The sequence below is a fragment of the Phyllostomus discolor genome, chromosome 2 (assembly GCF_004126475.2).
Source record: "Phyllostomus discolor isolate MPI-MPIP mPhyDis1 chromosome 2, mPhyDis1.pri.v3, whole genome shotgun sequence".
NCBI classification, from domain to species: domain Eukaryota; kingdom Metazoa; phylum Chordata; class Mammalia; order Chiroptera; family Phyllostomidae; genus Phyllostomus; species Phyllostomus discolor.
The window spans coordinates 145,560,839-145,575,572 of record NC_040904.2 but is presented as its reverse complement, the minus strand read 5'-3'; the positions used below and the strand labels follow the sequence as shown (position 1 = coordinate 145,575,572).

The 14,734-nt window shown below is 37.9% G+C and overlaps 1 protein-coding gene across 1 annotated transcript; it reads right to left on the bottom strand.

Moving 5' to 3' along the window:
• Positions 1–44: 44 nt before the first annotated feature.
• KRR1 (KRR1 small subunit processome component homolog) lies at positions 45–11,897 on the bottom strand. Its single transcript, XM_036018663.1, is given in 6 exon segments — positions 45–689; positions 2,469–2,562; positions 2,670–2,747; positions 7,789–7,923; positions 10,023–10,195; positions 11,786–11,897. Coding segments are annotated over 6 exon segments (690 nt in total). The 5' UTR covers positions 11,871–11,897; the 3' UTR covers positions 45–564.
• Positions 11,898–14,734: the final 2,837 nt, after the last annotated feature.

The following is a 14,734-nucleotide window of genomic DNA, read 5'->3' as shown; positions in this document are numbered from 1 at the left end:
CTTCTTTGGGACTCTCTGGGCTTCCTGGTAGTCTGTTTCCTTTGCCAGTCTAAGGAAGTTTTCCTTCATTATTTGTTCAAATATGTTTTCATTTTCACATGTCTGGGACAACCTGAAACATTCCAATGTCCTAATTACAGGGGTACAGAAGGAGGAGAACATATGCCTGTGGGGGAGGGCCAGACAGGGAACAGTAGAGCTCGCTTGCTCATCTCTAGCGCACTTTTCAATGGACTCTCTTGTGAGACTGGGAGCTTCTCCTACTGCCGCAACCACCGAAGCCCACAGCCACCTCTGAGTCCCCTTCAGTCAGCAAGAGACTGCGTAGCCCGCAACCTCACCGCAGCCAGCCCCGCCCCCAAGGTCCACAGGGTAGCTGCAGCTTTTCTGAGTTGGCCTGCAAGGTCTACTGCCTTACTGGTCTTTTTGCTCTGGTTGACTTTTTTCTTTAATTCCTTGGTTGTCAAAGTTGCACGCAGTTTGATTTCCTGGCGCTTCTGCTTGTTTATTGATTTTAGATTGGTTGTCATCCTCCTTTTGGTTGTGTGAGAAAATGAAGGGTTTCTACCAGGTCTCTACCTTGGCCAGAACTCCTCTGTAAAGCTCTGTAAGAGCTCCCAGTTTCCTCTTCTTTGCTTTCTGAATCTTTCCCTTGATAGCAGCCACATCAATTTTAGTTTCAGTAGAAGCTAGGCAAATTAAAGATACATTTAATTCTTTAGATTTTACCAAATAAAACAAACAATATGTATTTAAGACAATAATTTCAGAATACTACTATAATGGAGGGGTTATATTATAAAATATAAAACACCTGTCATCTGCCTAAAGGTAAGTTAGAAATTTCTTTAAGAGAAAAAAAAGTCATAAAAATACATTAGTGAAAGTATACATGAAAATGACATTATAGTTTAGTCATTTGAACAAATTACTGGGTTCAACTATATTAAAACTACATTTTCCCCCTTACATCATACTGGAAATGAGATTATTTTTACTTGTATTCATTTCCCTATTTTAGAACTTTAGAATGCTCATCAACACACCAATTTTCCATTTTGCACATTAAAATAATTTAAAATTACATTTCATGAGGACTATCACATGTTGTCCCTTCAGCTTCATTATTTTTAATTAACTATCTTAAAGTTATCAGTCAAAATATACTACATTTAATATCACATAAAATCTTAAAGTTTTCCAAATATTTGTTCGCTGACTATAATAATCTGCAAGTATTTATAGGTCCTTGTAACAGAACTCAACCATCTAATCAATGCCAAAAGCTTGAACAAAATAAAGAAAGCAGCAAAAACAACACAACTTTTTCCTATCATTTAAAGAATAGTATTCAGAGCATAAAAGAATCACAAGATAAAATATCATACAAACTACTCAGCAACCTGAGAAGCAGGGAGTTAATGCCTCCACTATAGTGGAATAGCTGCATTTTTAATACTAATAAACTGAAATTAAACTACCTTCAAAGTACATGACTGACAAACTATACAAACTAGAAATATAATGCAATGACATTTTAAGCTTTTACTTACCCAATGATCTTCCTAATAAAATATGTTCCAGGGTAAGGCAAAAGTAGGTTTATAGTTGTGAGTACACAAAACAGTTTATTCTTGTATTATTTATTAGTTACTGTATTATTTTCCATATGAACAGCTGTAAACTTACTTTTGACCCACCCTGTATTTTTACTGAGGTTAACACTGACGTAATGTAAGACACTATGTCAAATAGTAATGCCGTATCTGGTTGTGACCAACAGGTCATGGGCAACGCTGCCAGTGACACCCTCCACTCAGAGAACAACTGGCCACTTTGCAGAGTTGCTTTAGGAATAAAAAGCACAATGTTACTCGTGGGAATGAACATGCAAAGAGGAGAGGATGAGTGAAAATGAGAGTAGGAACAGAGAAGAGAAGGCACGAGAGTGTTTCCTCTGAGCATCTGTTTAACAGGCCCTGAATAAAACCCTCCCATTATTTAGTTGGTGTCCCTTAGCCCAAGGTGACAGAAATCCATGTTAACAATACAGGATCAAATTTTAAGCCACTGAGCACAGGAAGAGCAGAAAAGCACAAATTCTGATAAACTGTTTCTGAGAGGCACAGTAGCAGAGCTCAGGGATCTCAGGGCTTTGATTTTTACAGAGGAGTCACTGCACTGGTTTCTATCTTTCAAAATGAAAGGTCCTTCCCACGCACATCCAGAGGTCAGGAGAGGATGAGCAGTCTGGGATACTCTTAACCTAGGCATTGGCTGCTGCCAACCTGTAAGTTACCTCAGTTATCTCTTGTCAGTAGGATTAGTGATTAATGAAATGCTATGTGAATTAATTGAAGATAAGGTTATTTCTTAACACTCAAAGAGATTCAGATAAATTCACCGAGGGTTTACTTTTAATGTAACAGACTTTACCATCACACCAAGAACTGGAAAACAAGCCTTACCTTCCTTAGGCTTCACAACTGGTTTTTCTTTAGGTGGAATAAAAGCTTTGTTTCTCTCCTCTTGCCTCTTAGTGGGAGCTTCTGCTTGTTTAGCCTACATTATTAATAAAGGATACATGAGTAAAACACAACTTATAGTTAAATAAGAATTCAAGTTTCTGTGAACTTAAGATTTTAATGTTGTAAGCTAGACAGCCTTACCTTTATTGCTTCCATTTTCTGCCGCTTCTTTTGACTTGCCTTCAGAAAGTATTCACCAGTAGCCAGTTCTTTATTGATCTGTTGAAATCAGTATTTACAATTACATCAGAAATAGTGTAGATGACGGTCATTTCCTAAGAAAGGAATGTGCATGAGGTAAAAACAGTGGGGTCAAAACCCTACGATTAATTTACTAAGGGAGTGAGAAAGAAAGAAGGGGACATTCTCTAAGCTGAAGGGAAAACCTGCACAAAAGCACGGGGGCAGGAGAGTAGGCGATGTATTTGCTGAGTAACACACAGGCTTTTTGTGGGATGGAAGGTCGATGACTCGGAAAAGTGTAACAGGAAACTGGAGAAATAGTTTTGAGGAAGACTGAATGTTGGGTGAAGGAAGTGGGACATGAGTAAGAAATGAGTGAAGTTTCTGAGAAGAGTAAAGAGATCAAAGTAGCATTTCATAAGGTACAGAAGAATGAAGAGATGAAAGCCTTACATAAAATTAGTAACATGCAAAATGAAAAACAAGAATTATCAGGATTTGGTGACTAATGAACACTAACTAGAGAAAGCTACAGCTCATTCATTCACTATCCAGTCGACTGATAATTAATCTATCTTGTACATACACAGCATTGTTACACCTAAGACAATGTTCTAAACTCTTTACAGGTGTAAGCTCTTTATAATTACTAATTCACTTAATCCTCATTAGTAATTCTTTGAGATAGATATCATTATCCCCATTTTATGTATGGGGAAACTGAGGCATGCACGGATTAAATTACTAGCAAATAGGGAACGGAATACATCAATTGAGATATCACTGTTTAAGGAGTGTACAGTTGTTGGGGAGAAAGACAAGATGATCACTGACCCCAGGACAGGACGACAGGCCGTAAGAGGTAGAGCAGGCACTGTGGAAGCGCGGTTTAGTAATTGGACTGGATCCCTCCCCTTCCCCCCAACCACCACTTTCTTCCTGTCTTCAGGTCCTTTCCTTTCCAGAGGAGACCTCAGGACCCAGCACCTCCGCTGTTTTTTCATCATCATTCTTTTCCCTTTGACCTTTCATCAAACCTTCCCCAAAAATCTTCAAACACAGGGCTGTGGAGAAGACAGCACCCAGAAATGGATGGTTCACATGCTCAACACAAAGAACTAGCAGAAAGGAAAGTTTCCAAGAGAGGGAATAATGCAGCGAGACACCTCGGGAGACAGGTGAAGACAGAACTAAAAGAGCAGGTAAATAAAGGATACAGATGGGAAACATGTAGGTGAGAGAAGAGGAAATTGGAAGAATTCTTGCCTGATGGCCTCAAATATTTCAGTCAAACAAAATTCAACGTCATCTGCTAGGAGTGGGAGATGCCAAAAATACTGAGGACCTATCAGAGGTTGGAAACATATATTTGTAGTGGGTAGAAACCAAAGGCATGACTTTCCCCACCCACATTTGGCAGCCACATTATGGAAAAGATGTCGTTATAGGGCTGATCCAAGTTTAAGAGGGACAGAAGGAAAGGGGAGCATGAAGGAAAATGATGATGGGCAAGACGGAAAAGGAAATTTTGGAATGAAAATGAACCCAGAAGACACTGGATAAAATGAGAGGCATTCATAACTTGGATAAAGGGTTATTAGGGTTAAAGGGTATTAGAATTTAAGATTTCAAAACTGGAACAGTCATATAGCTCATGGTCACAGGAATGAAACTAAAGCAGAACAGAGAGCATTTTGGGCTAAATCATTGATTTTTTAGTGGCTACAGGGACATAAGTGACACCAACCACCTTGATATAGTTTACACTTACAATGTGAAGCCCCCACCCCCAACCACATCGCCCAAAATAAGTCTATTTACACTTACGTTCAGTTTTCTTCTGTCTCTGCATACCCAGACACACAGCAATTCCACCTAAAATACTCTCAATGAAGTTTTTGACAAAATTGACTTTAACAGTTCCTCCTCATGTAATGAAATTCAACATTTAATACTGACCTGACTTTCTGGCTGTGGTGATGGGAATGGTGTATACACCTTCTTAACCGTTTTTTTACTTTGGTTCCTTGCATTTGTTTCCATTTTTGTGCTTGAACTGTGGCAAAAATCTTTCCCAATTTTGTGATCTGAATTTGGAATCTTGTACCAATTCTCTTTTAATCATTAAGGTCTTCAGTCATGCTATATAAGAACAATGTAAAAATTTTAATTTCAAAAGTCATACATTTGTCAAACCAAGACATTATAAATATTGCCCTTATAAACAGTTCTAAGCCTGTTTGAACAGGAGTGTCCAACCCATGGCCTTCAGGTTGCATCTGGCCCAGGATGGCTATGAATGTGGCCCAACACAGAATCGTAAATTTACTTAAAACATTATGAGATTTTTGTTAGTTTTCATTAGTGTCTGTGTATTTAATGTGTGGCCCAAGACAACTCTTCTTTTTTCAGTGTGGCCCAGAGACACCAAAAGATTGGTCACTCCAGGAAGCTATTCCATAACAACAACAACAACAAAAAAACCTGTAATCTCAGACCTGCATAATTAACCAGGCATCAGAAAACCATTAGAAAGTTAGATTAAGAAACTCAGAATTGTTAACATAAATTGAGATGAAAAAGAATAATTCAGCTTTTCAACCATTATTTCTTTAAGCCTTGAAATTCAACTAACAAGGAGAGCTCTTCATAAAGCTCCCTGCAAGCAGGAAGCTTTCAGTAGCACCTGAAATATCACAGGGGCGAAAAAGGCAAACTTTCTCATGATCAGACAAAACCAACAGTCTCACATTTTCTCTACTCCATTTGAATTTTATAGAGATTAGAACATCAGAGGATGCAAATCAGGCATCAGGCACAAGACTAGCTCTCTTTATATTTAATATCCCAATGTACCTCAAAATTGTTCTTTCCCACCAATCTAATAGAGACTTTTTAACTTCATCAAATTTAAGTGGACTGCTCAACAAATATCCATCATATAACAGCTCAGTATACTGTAGTTACATTTCCAAGGACAGTCATGAACTTGTGCACACAGGGATACAACAGATCTCTCTCAAAAGGTTAACACTAAATAATTTGAGTGTTAAATTCTTAAAAAAAGAGGAAGTTTTAAAGCAATCTGAAATATTCCAGGCTTTATTTAATAGAGAAAAAGCAGAATTCTGAAAGATCACATCTTTAAATCTAATACATGGGGTCACAATCTAAGAAAACAGAATCGGTATCATCTACAATAAATTCTGTGGAGCCCTCTTTGCACTAAAACTGCATAATACATCACAGCGCCCCTGTCAGTCCTGGGCTCCACAGAGACCCAGCTTCCAAGGAAGTAACTACAGGACTTGGGTGCAGCTGAGTGGGCTGAACTCTACCTCTAATTTACCCAAAACAGCTAAGTTTTGTCCATTAGACTTTCATAAAAAGTTTAATTTCAAGAAAGGTTTTTGAAGCTAAAAGAAGTGTGACAACCACTGTTACAGCAATATATAGTTAACTCTCACTATAATATTATAAATTGCATGAATCTTCTTCATAGTATCTAGGACCACTTTCAAACCTTAAATTTGCAAAGGAAAGTGAATTGGTCACTTATAAAGATTTTAATGAACAAAGTAGAAGGTAGGAGGGGTTTACTAGACTGCAAAATATCCAGCCAATGACTGCAGACTAAAATAACAGTTCCTTCAACTGCTTTTAGTGGCTCTTAGATCTTTTATATAAGAGTCAACCTCCCTGGAGTACAATGACATTATTCAGTTGTCCTGCTAAAATGTGACAGAACTAGTACAACACTCTGGAACTGTGACTTAGGAGAGAAGAGGGCTGGATTTAGTCAGAAAATGTAGGCTCAAATAATGAGACTGCCACTTTTTATGGAAAGTCATTTAATTTTCCTGTTCCACCATTCTCATTTAATGCAGAAATGAAAATACCTCAAGCACCTGTTGTAAGAATTGAATAATATATTTAGACTTTATAGAAGTATAAAGTTTCAGTTATTGCCCCATATGAAAAGAGCATGTAATTTACAAAATGAGGTCCAACACAGTTCCATTAAAGGCAACAGAGTTCCAAAGGGAAGAAGCCAGATCCAGAGAGCAGCATCAAAAGGAGTTAACTGAAACAGTATCTGCTCCACACATTTTCATATAACAAATTAAAAAAAAGTTCATGAAAACATTAAATAAGCATTACAATAAATTCAAGCACAAGAAAACATATCTTTAAGGGAAAGAAATTTTGAGAGTTTGGTCTCTACTATCCATATTCATTCCTGCAAATAACAAGATCTGTTCAATTCCCTAGCATTTGAGCACATCAGACTACCTCATGTTTTTCTATGTGTTACAGACTAAGAGGTGCCTAAATACCCATTTAAAATTTGCAGGGAGAGGAGTGATCGTGTGCAGCCCTTCTGATGGAGAATCAGATGTGTCTATAATTGTCAAAGGTCAGCCTAGGGTCCGGAAGCAATGACTCCCTCAAATTTCAGGAAGCACAGAGTACTTACAAATGGGTAATCAAACAAGGCACACCCGAAAAAATACAATAATCATAAAACAATATATTATAACAATTATTTAATTTTTCTCTCTGCTGAAAATTAACTACAGGTAATAAGTAGTTCTAACCTCTTTTAAGCCTCTAAAGGACCCAATAGCTGAAACCGTGTTTCCCTGAACTGTAATGTAACAGTTTGTTAAGGGTTCCAGCTCCTACATAAAAAGAACAGTAAGTTGAAATTCAGTTGAAATATACTGAATAACAAATGACAGAGGAAGATACTCAAGTTTTCTACTGATAAAAAGTATCTCCAATGTAGATCCTTTGGATAAGTCATTGTCTTCTTTTTACAAATCTTTCTTTCTAAAGAACCTATTTTAAAAGTCACATGCAACATCATCCTGAAGAATTCACAATGCCTTTTGAAAAAGTACAGAAAATACTCCAAAAATACCAATACATTTCCTTTCAAAAACCACAGTGATATCTAAACAGAATAATGAAAACTATGAAGGGAAGCAGGGAGGATTAAAGGAAGCAGAGATGGATGGATATAGTGTTGTATATTGTCACAAATAAAGCAAAATCTCTGTAATTGCAAACTTACCTGTTCAAATGAAACACTCCTTGCTAACAGTCTTATCAGGTCTCTGGCCCTAAAGATGATACACAGATCAAAGGTCTTCTTTGTTGTACAGACCTTCATGCTGCCCTCGATTAGGTCCAGGGCTGTGTTAACGTGCTACAGAAAGGAAAGTGCAAACAAGCAGCTGTCTAAAAATGCATTCAACTTTAGATAATTATAGAGCCTTTCCTAATCTATTAATTACTGTGAGTTAAGTTCTCTCTAAAATTATATCAACAACCCCGCTGAAGAAGCTGGGTAGTTAATATAAAGAATGCTTGATTACTTTCATCCTTCACGAACATAGAAAGTTGGGCAATTAAAACCATTTATACTTACTTGGTTTTAGAATACTTTGTACTTATTAAAATAAAGATCATTTCTAGTTTAAGAAATATATATCTATCCAAATAAAGCCTTACTTAAGACCTAAGTTAAAACCATAAAGCTGTATGGCCTCCCTATCCCAGACCTACCTCTAATCCATCAACTGCTCCTTAGGGTGACAATGAACTTCCCTTTCCAACTTTTCTCAAGCCAGTTTGAATTAGCTAAATACAAAGTAAAAACAAATTATCATAGGTTCCTAAAGAAGCAATAATTGGTAAATTATGCATCAACCCTCAGAAGGAAAACAAAGATTTCAATAAAGCAAATAAAATGCTATCTTCTGACATGTGAGCATATTCTGAAGAATACTTCGATGAGCTATTCAACATAAGGCTGGGGTCTCTGTTGAGTTTAAAAAAAAAGAGAAGAGAATTAGAAGAGAAGAGAGTGAGATCATGCACACCCTGCCCTGGTGTGACTGAGTTGGTTGGGGCATCTTCCCATAACCAAATGGTTGCAGGTTTGATTCCCAGTCAGGGCACATACCTAGGTAGCAATTTCAATCCCTGGTCTGGGTACATATAACCCCTAGTCCAGGCACATATTGGAGGCAACCAATTGATGTTTCTCTCTTCTTTCCTCTCTCTAGAAGCACTGAACAAATGTTTTCAGGTGAGGATTTAAAGAGAGACGGGGGGGGGGGGGGGGGGAGAGAGAGAGAGACAGAGAGAAAGATAGAGAGAGAGGGAGGGAGGGAGGGAGAGAGAATCCAACCTCAGGTATAGATAGCCGTAAAACACTGCTTACAATTTGCCAGCCACTCTCATACCCAAAGGGCACAAACGACTCCAGAGTAGTACCTCAGTTTGAGAAATATATGTATTTTTTTTAAGATCTTATGTATTCATTTTTAGAGAGAGGGGAAGAGGAGAAAAAGGAGAGAAACATCAGTGTGTGGTTGCCTCTTTCACACCCCCAACTAGGGACTTGGCCTGCAACCCAGGAATGTACCCTGACTAGGAATCAAACTGGCAACCCTTTGGTTTGCAGGCTGATGCTCAATCCACCGAGCTACACCAGCCAGGGCAAGAAATATATTTTCTATCACAGCCTAGTCCCCATATACATACATATAAAAATGAACCAAAGCTTCATAAGACGATCCTTACCACATGATACATTCATTTTTAAAAGATTCATTATATCTACTAAATTGTCTTCTGAACTCACTAAAGGATTTCAACACACAGTTTGAAAACAAAAGCAAATATTCTGCCCTGACTTGTGTGGCTCAGTTGACTGGCAGTCATCCCATAAAGCAAAAGGTCTCCAGTTCAAGTCTGGTCAGGGCACGTGCCTGGCTTTTGGGTTTGGTCACTGGTCACAGTGCCCACAAGAGGCAACCACACATCCATGTTTCTCTCCCTCTCTTCCTGCTTCCCTTCCCCTCTCTCTAAAAATAAATATCATGTAAAAAAACAAAAACAAATACACTGCTCTCGGGGCATGGCAGCAGCAACAAACAGAGAAGTTGGCATATCCACAGCTTTCATTTAAAATGAAAACTAAGCAACTCAAACTGTATAGGGGCATGGACACTACCATTGCACAGAGCAGGCATTATGAAACTTGGGGTTCACAGATGAGTGTCAGACAGTCCATGAAATCCCTACAATTTTAAAGGTATGTGAATTTTCAAAGTACTCTATTACTCACAAAATTATAAACAAATGGATTAGAAGAATAAAGTTTATCTAGGCTGTTTAAAATACCAAAGGAACCAAAATAACTAATTATGCCAGCCGGTGCATTAAAAATATCCACCAGCACACTTAAAAGGTATATGTAGGAGCAAAATCTCAAAGAAATATATAAAATATGCATACGTGTTCATTCAGTGCTTTCTGCACCAATGGCCAGCACTCTTTCAAATAAGCCTATTTGTATTTTGGGAACAAAGTTGTGAAACTGCTCTCCTCCACAAGTCCTCTGGGATTGTTCTCTTTGGAAAAAGCTGGTTTCTTCCCACCATCAGGGACAGCAAAGAGTTCTGATTCATCTACGGGAAAAAATGTACACATCAGATGTTAACCTACTTTTGGACACTTATATACATGTATTTACAAGCTTCCAATACTCTCCTTGCATTTCTTCTTCCTATGCTTTTGAGATTAGTCAACATACAATAGGCCTCTACCATTATTATCAACACACTGTATTAAAATTACTTGTACACATTTCAGTTGTTTCATAAAACAAAGTTCAATAAGGGCATGGACCCTCCTTGGATCCACACTAATTAGAGCATGTCTCATTGTGAGTACTCAAGTAAAGTAACTTTCACTGCACTACACTATGTTGAGTTAAAGATGCAAATACCATTTTGTTTACAAGACTATTTTAAATATAAGTGGCCTTTCAAATTTTACTGAAGCCTGACAGTGCGTGTATATACATACCTATACTTACATGTGTGTGCATGTGCACACAAAGACGTTTATAGCAGTATTGTTTATAATAGCAAATGATGGAAACAATCCAAATGTCCACCAACGGTAGAGTGTAATATAAATTATCACATATTCACACAAGGAAACATCATATAGTAGTGAAAATAAACTACAGCTTCAAGTATTGCCCTGATTAAATAGCAAAAACAAAGTTAAATCTAAGAAGCAAGACACATAACCATTCCTACAGTTCTCTCTTGTTTATATAAAGTTCAAAAACAAGCAAAATTAAACCGCGTTGTGCGTAGATAGTACAGATTATAAAGAAAAAGAACAGCATGACCAACACGATTTTGAACGGTTACTTCACGTCTCAGAATGAAAAAGTATGATCAGAGAGGTGCTTGTAGGAGACTTTGAGGGTTCGGTAATATTCCTTATTGTGCTCAATGGTCTGAGCGCTCCCTTCTCACGTATTTTTTATTTCTTTAAGCTGTACATATATTTTGCTATGCACGTTCACAATAAAAAACAACAAAACACCTTCAATAACTTTCTAATGCCTATAAGGATGAAAGTCTGTTTTAACATTTACAATAAGAATGGTTGCTGAGGCCTGCGGCTCTTTCTCTAGCCTTTCTTTCCGTGATTCACATTGAAGAAAATGAATAAAACAGCATAAAACAAAACAAGACAGCAATGTAAAGCAGGGCAGTCTGAACAGCAGGAATCGTGTCGTCTAATATTTTAGCTATGTGACAAAGTGGAAAAATGTCAAATGTTCTAAATTTTTTTCACGAATGCAGAAACTAGCATTCAGGACGTGCCAGACCAACTCCTTCTTATCACTATGTCTGTCTCCTTCATTATCAGCGTTCATTCAAATACATAGAGACACCTTCTACTCCTACTGCATCTCTCATTAGTTCAGGATATCTAAGGACTTCCAGCCACTGCCGCGAGTCTCACGCCACCAGTGCCTACTGCAATACCTTAATCCTCATCATTTTCAAAAGATGAATTCCGCAACACCTTTACTTTGGGGGCCTTTACTAAAAGCGATTAGCTAGGAACACGTGACCAACACCACACCCGCCAGACGGTTTCACAGTCCGGGCCAATAACACTAAAAACTAGCTATTATAGCTACTCAACTTTAAACACCGTAAACTTAGACTTCGGTTCTCACACTAGGTTACCCCGTTTCTCTGGCTTCGGCTTCTGCTTACAAAATTCACTTTCCCCAGCCGCCGTAGCCGGCCGACTCATTTTGGAGAACGCCATCTTCAAACCGCTTCCGGTGTTGCCGGAAATGGAACGGTACTTAAATCCTTCCGTCTAAAGCTTCCGTGCTCACAAAGACTTCTGCAGAAGGCGGAAGAGACCTGCGCAGCGTCAGTACGTTCCTACTCTAGACTCCGAGGATTTGCCCAAACTACAGCACTTTCATTACGTCGCCAGTGGAGAGTCAGAGATTTCTTTTCCAAGATGCACTGCAACCAGGAAGTTTGACTGCATGCTGGGAATTGTAATTTAGCATAGTGGGCAGGTAGGGGACAGGTTTTGTCCAGGCAGTCTGACCTAGTAGCTCTGCTGCAAAAAGGTGTGTGTTTTCAGCTTCATAGCTTTTGCACTTGAGCGGTACCAGCAACCCTTCTCTGGCCAGGGCCCACCCTGAAGATTTTGAACTTTCCAAGCCTCCATAATCAGGTGAATACACTATTTGTTGTTTCTCTGAAGAACACTGAATAATGTAGCAATTTATAGTAGAGAAAATTCATATGGCTGATAAACATGCTCAGCCGCATTACTGTCAGAAAAGCATGTAGCTGTAAGAATATCACGTTTCACCTATCATATTGAAAAAAAATAATAAAAATATTTTTTATGATAATCTGCTGGAGGAAAGAGTTCTCTTATACGGGCTGGTGTGAATGTAAATTGTTACTCCCTTCTTGCAAAGCAATAAATCAGTATAAAGTATATACATATTTTTCCACAATATTTTTGTTCCTGGGAAACTGTCAACTAGAAATAAAACACTCTTGTATTAGGGCACATGTACGAATGTGGCGGTTACTGTCTTGTATAGAAGCAGTTCAGTGGCACCTTGGAGCCACACTAAGTAGTTTAGTATTTACTGACTGTATAGGCTTGGGCAAATTTCTTACCCACCCTGGTTCAGTTTCCCAAAATGGAGAGAATAGTCTCAACTCAGCGACTACACATATAAAGTACTAAAAAAAAGAGTAAGGGCTGTGCATATGGAACACACTCAATAGATGTTAGATTTTATTTATAGTGGCAAAAAGATAACATCTTGACTATTAACTAGAGATATAGTTAAGTAAATTGATGTTACCTTCATGATTGTGATACATTATGCAACCATTCATAACAATTAATTAAATGTATGGAGAGATTATCCAGAGGCACTGAGTGATAAAAGCTAGATACAGAAAGATGGGATAATTATATACATAATTATAGTTATATATAGATAATATAATTATCTAAACATACATAAAGCAAATCCCATTTTTATAAAGCAAATCAATTCATTCAACATGTATTGAGCATCTATAATGTTTCAGGCACTGTTCTAAATACTTGATCATGTTCTATGTGCTGGACACAATACTAATTAATTATTATTTTACTTTATACATTACTAATGTGTTATATATGAATATATGTGTATATGATTGCACAATGAAAAACAATTTGGAAAGATATACATTAAGCTTTCAAGGCTGGCTATCTTAGGGGTGAATGTGATTAGAAAAGAAAGAGAAAACAATGAAAAAGACTGAACACTATAGGTGTCCACGATAAAATATCAGGCTTATGACCCTGTTTATGTAGTAAAACTGTGTGTGTGCTGCATAGGGAGATCTCTAAAATGATAGTCAACACAGTGTTGACTGGTACCTCTCAGTAGAGAGACATTTCAAAGGATGGCAATTTAAATAACAGTACAGTCAGATCAATCACAATTCACATTTTATTTTAATATTCTTCAAAATCTGAATATGAATAATGTACCAGATCTGCAAGGTTATTCCCAGAAATTGCACAATTAACACTAAAAGGGGAAATAAAAATGGCCTTCTTTAAAGAGTTTCCTGGCATAAATTTGACCCGAAAGTCTTCTCTGGGTCACAGTGACAGCAGGCAGACCCATTTTGACTGTGACGTTCCCTGTCCTTGGCCTCTCAAGCAGTCTAGGCCCCCATGCAGCCATCCTCTCTCAGATGTGTTTCACCAGCCCTTACCCTGCTCACTCAGTTTCCCATGCAAAGCAAGTTGGCCTCACAAGTCTCCTTTGGACTTAGAGGCTTTAATTCCAACAAAATTAACCCAGAGGGTATGGACAGAGAAGCCAGGATGTGGCTTAACACTGATGGGGGATGGGGGTGGAGCATGCATTTAATGTTTATTAAAAAGAGTGGAAACACTAGGCAAATAAGCATGGATTATTTTTCATTTAATATTTCTATAATCATTTACTGGGATAAAAGTGATTTTTCCCAGTAATCTATTTTTAATAAGTAATCAAAAGAAGCTTTTTCAAATGTATAGGATTGAACATTTTTTAATTTCTTACACAAGCTTCTTTCTATTCCAGTCAACCTCAGAGAAAGGTTTAAAATCTTAAGTCAACATATATCTATGAACAATAATTATCGCTATGGTTGTAAAAATAAGGCCCTTATAACTCCAAATGATTGCAAAATAAAATACAGATCTAGTGATAGCAGTCAAGAAGGAACAACACAATAAAGCATCCTTATTGTAAACTAATTATGTTATTAACACATTTTTAGGAAAATAATGTCAATAAAAGTGAAGTGTTCTGCATGAAAGCCTAGGAAATCTGGGAATCTGGGCTACCAAGTTTGAGAAACACATTCAGCCAGTCTTGGGCTATTTCCTGCTGTGCAGCAGGACATTCCATGTGTCATTACCATGGTGGGTGGCTGCGAAGACGTAGCCATGTCTTCCTGCAAGGACACCCAGAGCAAACTCTCTGGAGGGGGAGATAGGGTACACGGCTTTGGCTGCTGACCAGCTGTTTGACCTTGGGTAGGCAGTACTTAACCAGCCTCTCTGGTCTGGAATTGTAAGATGAGGGAGTTGAGTTTGAT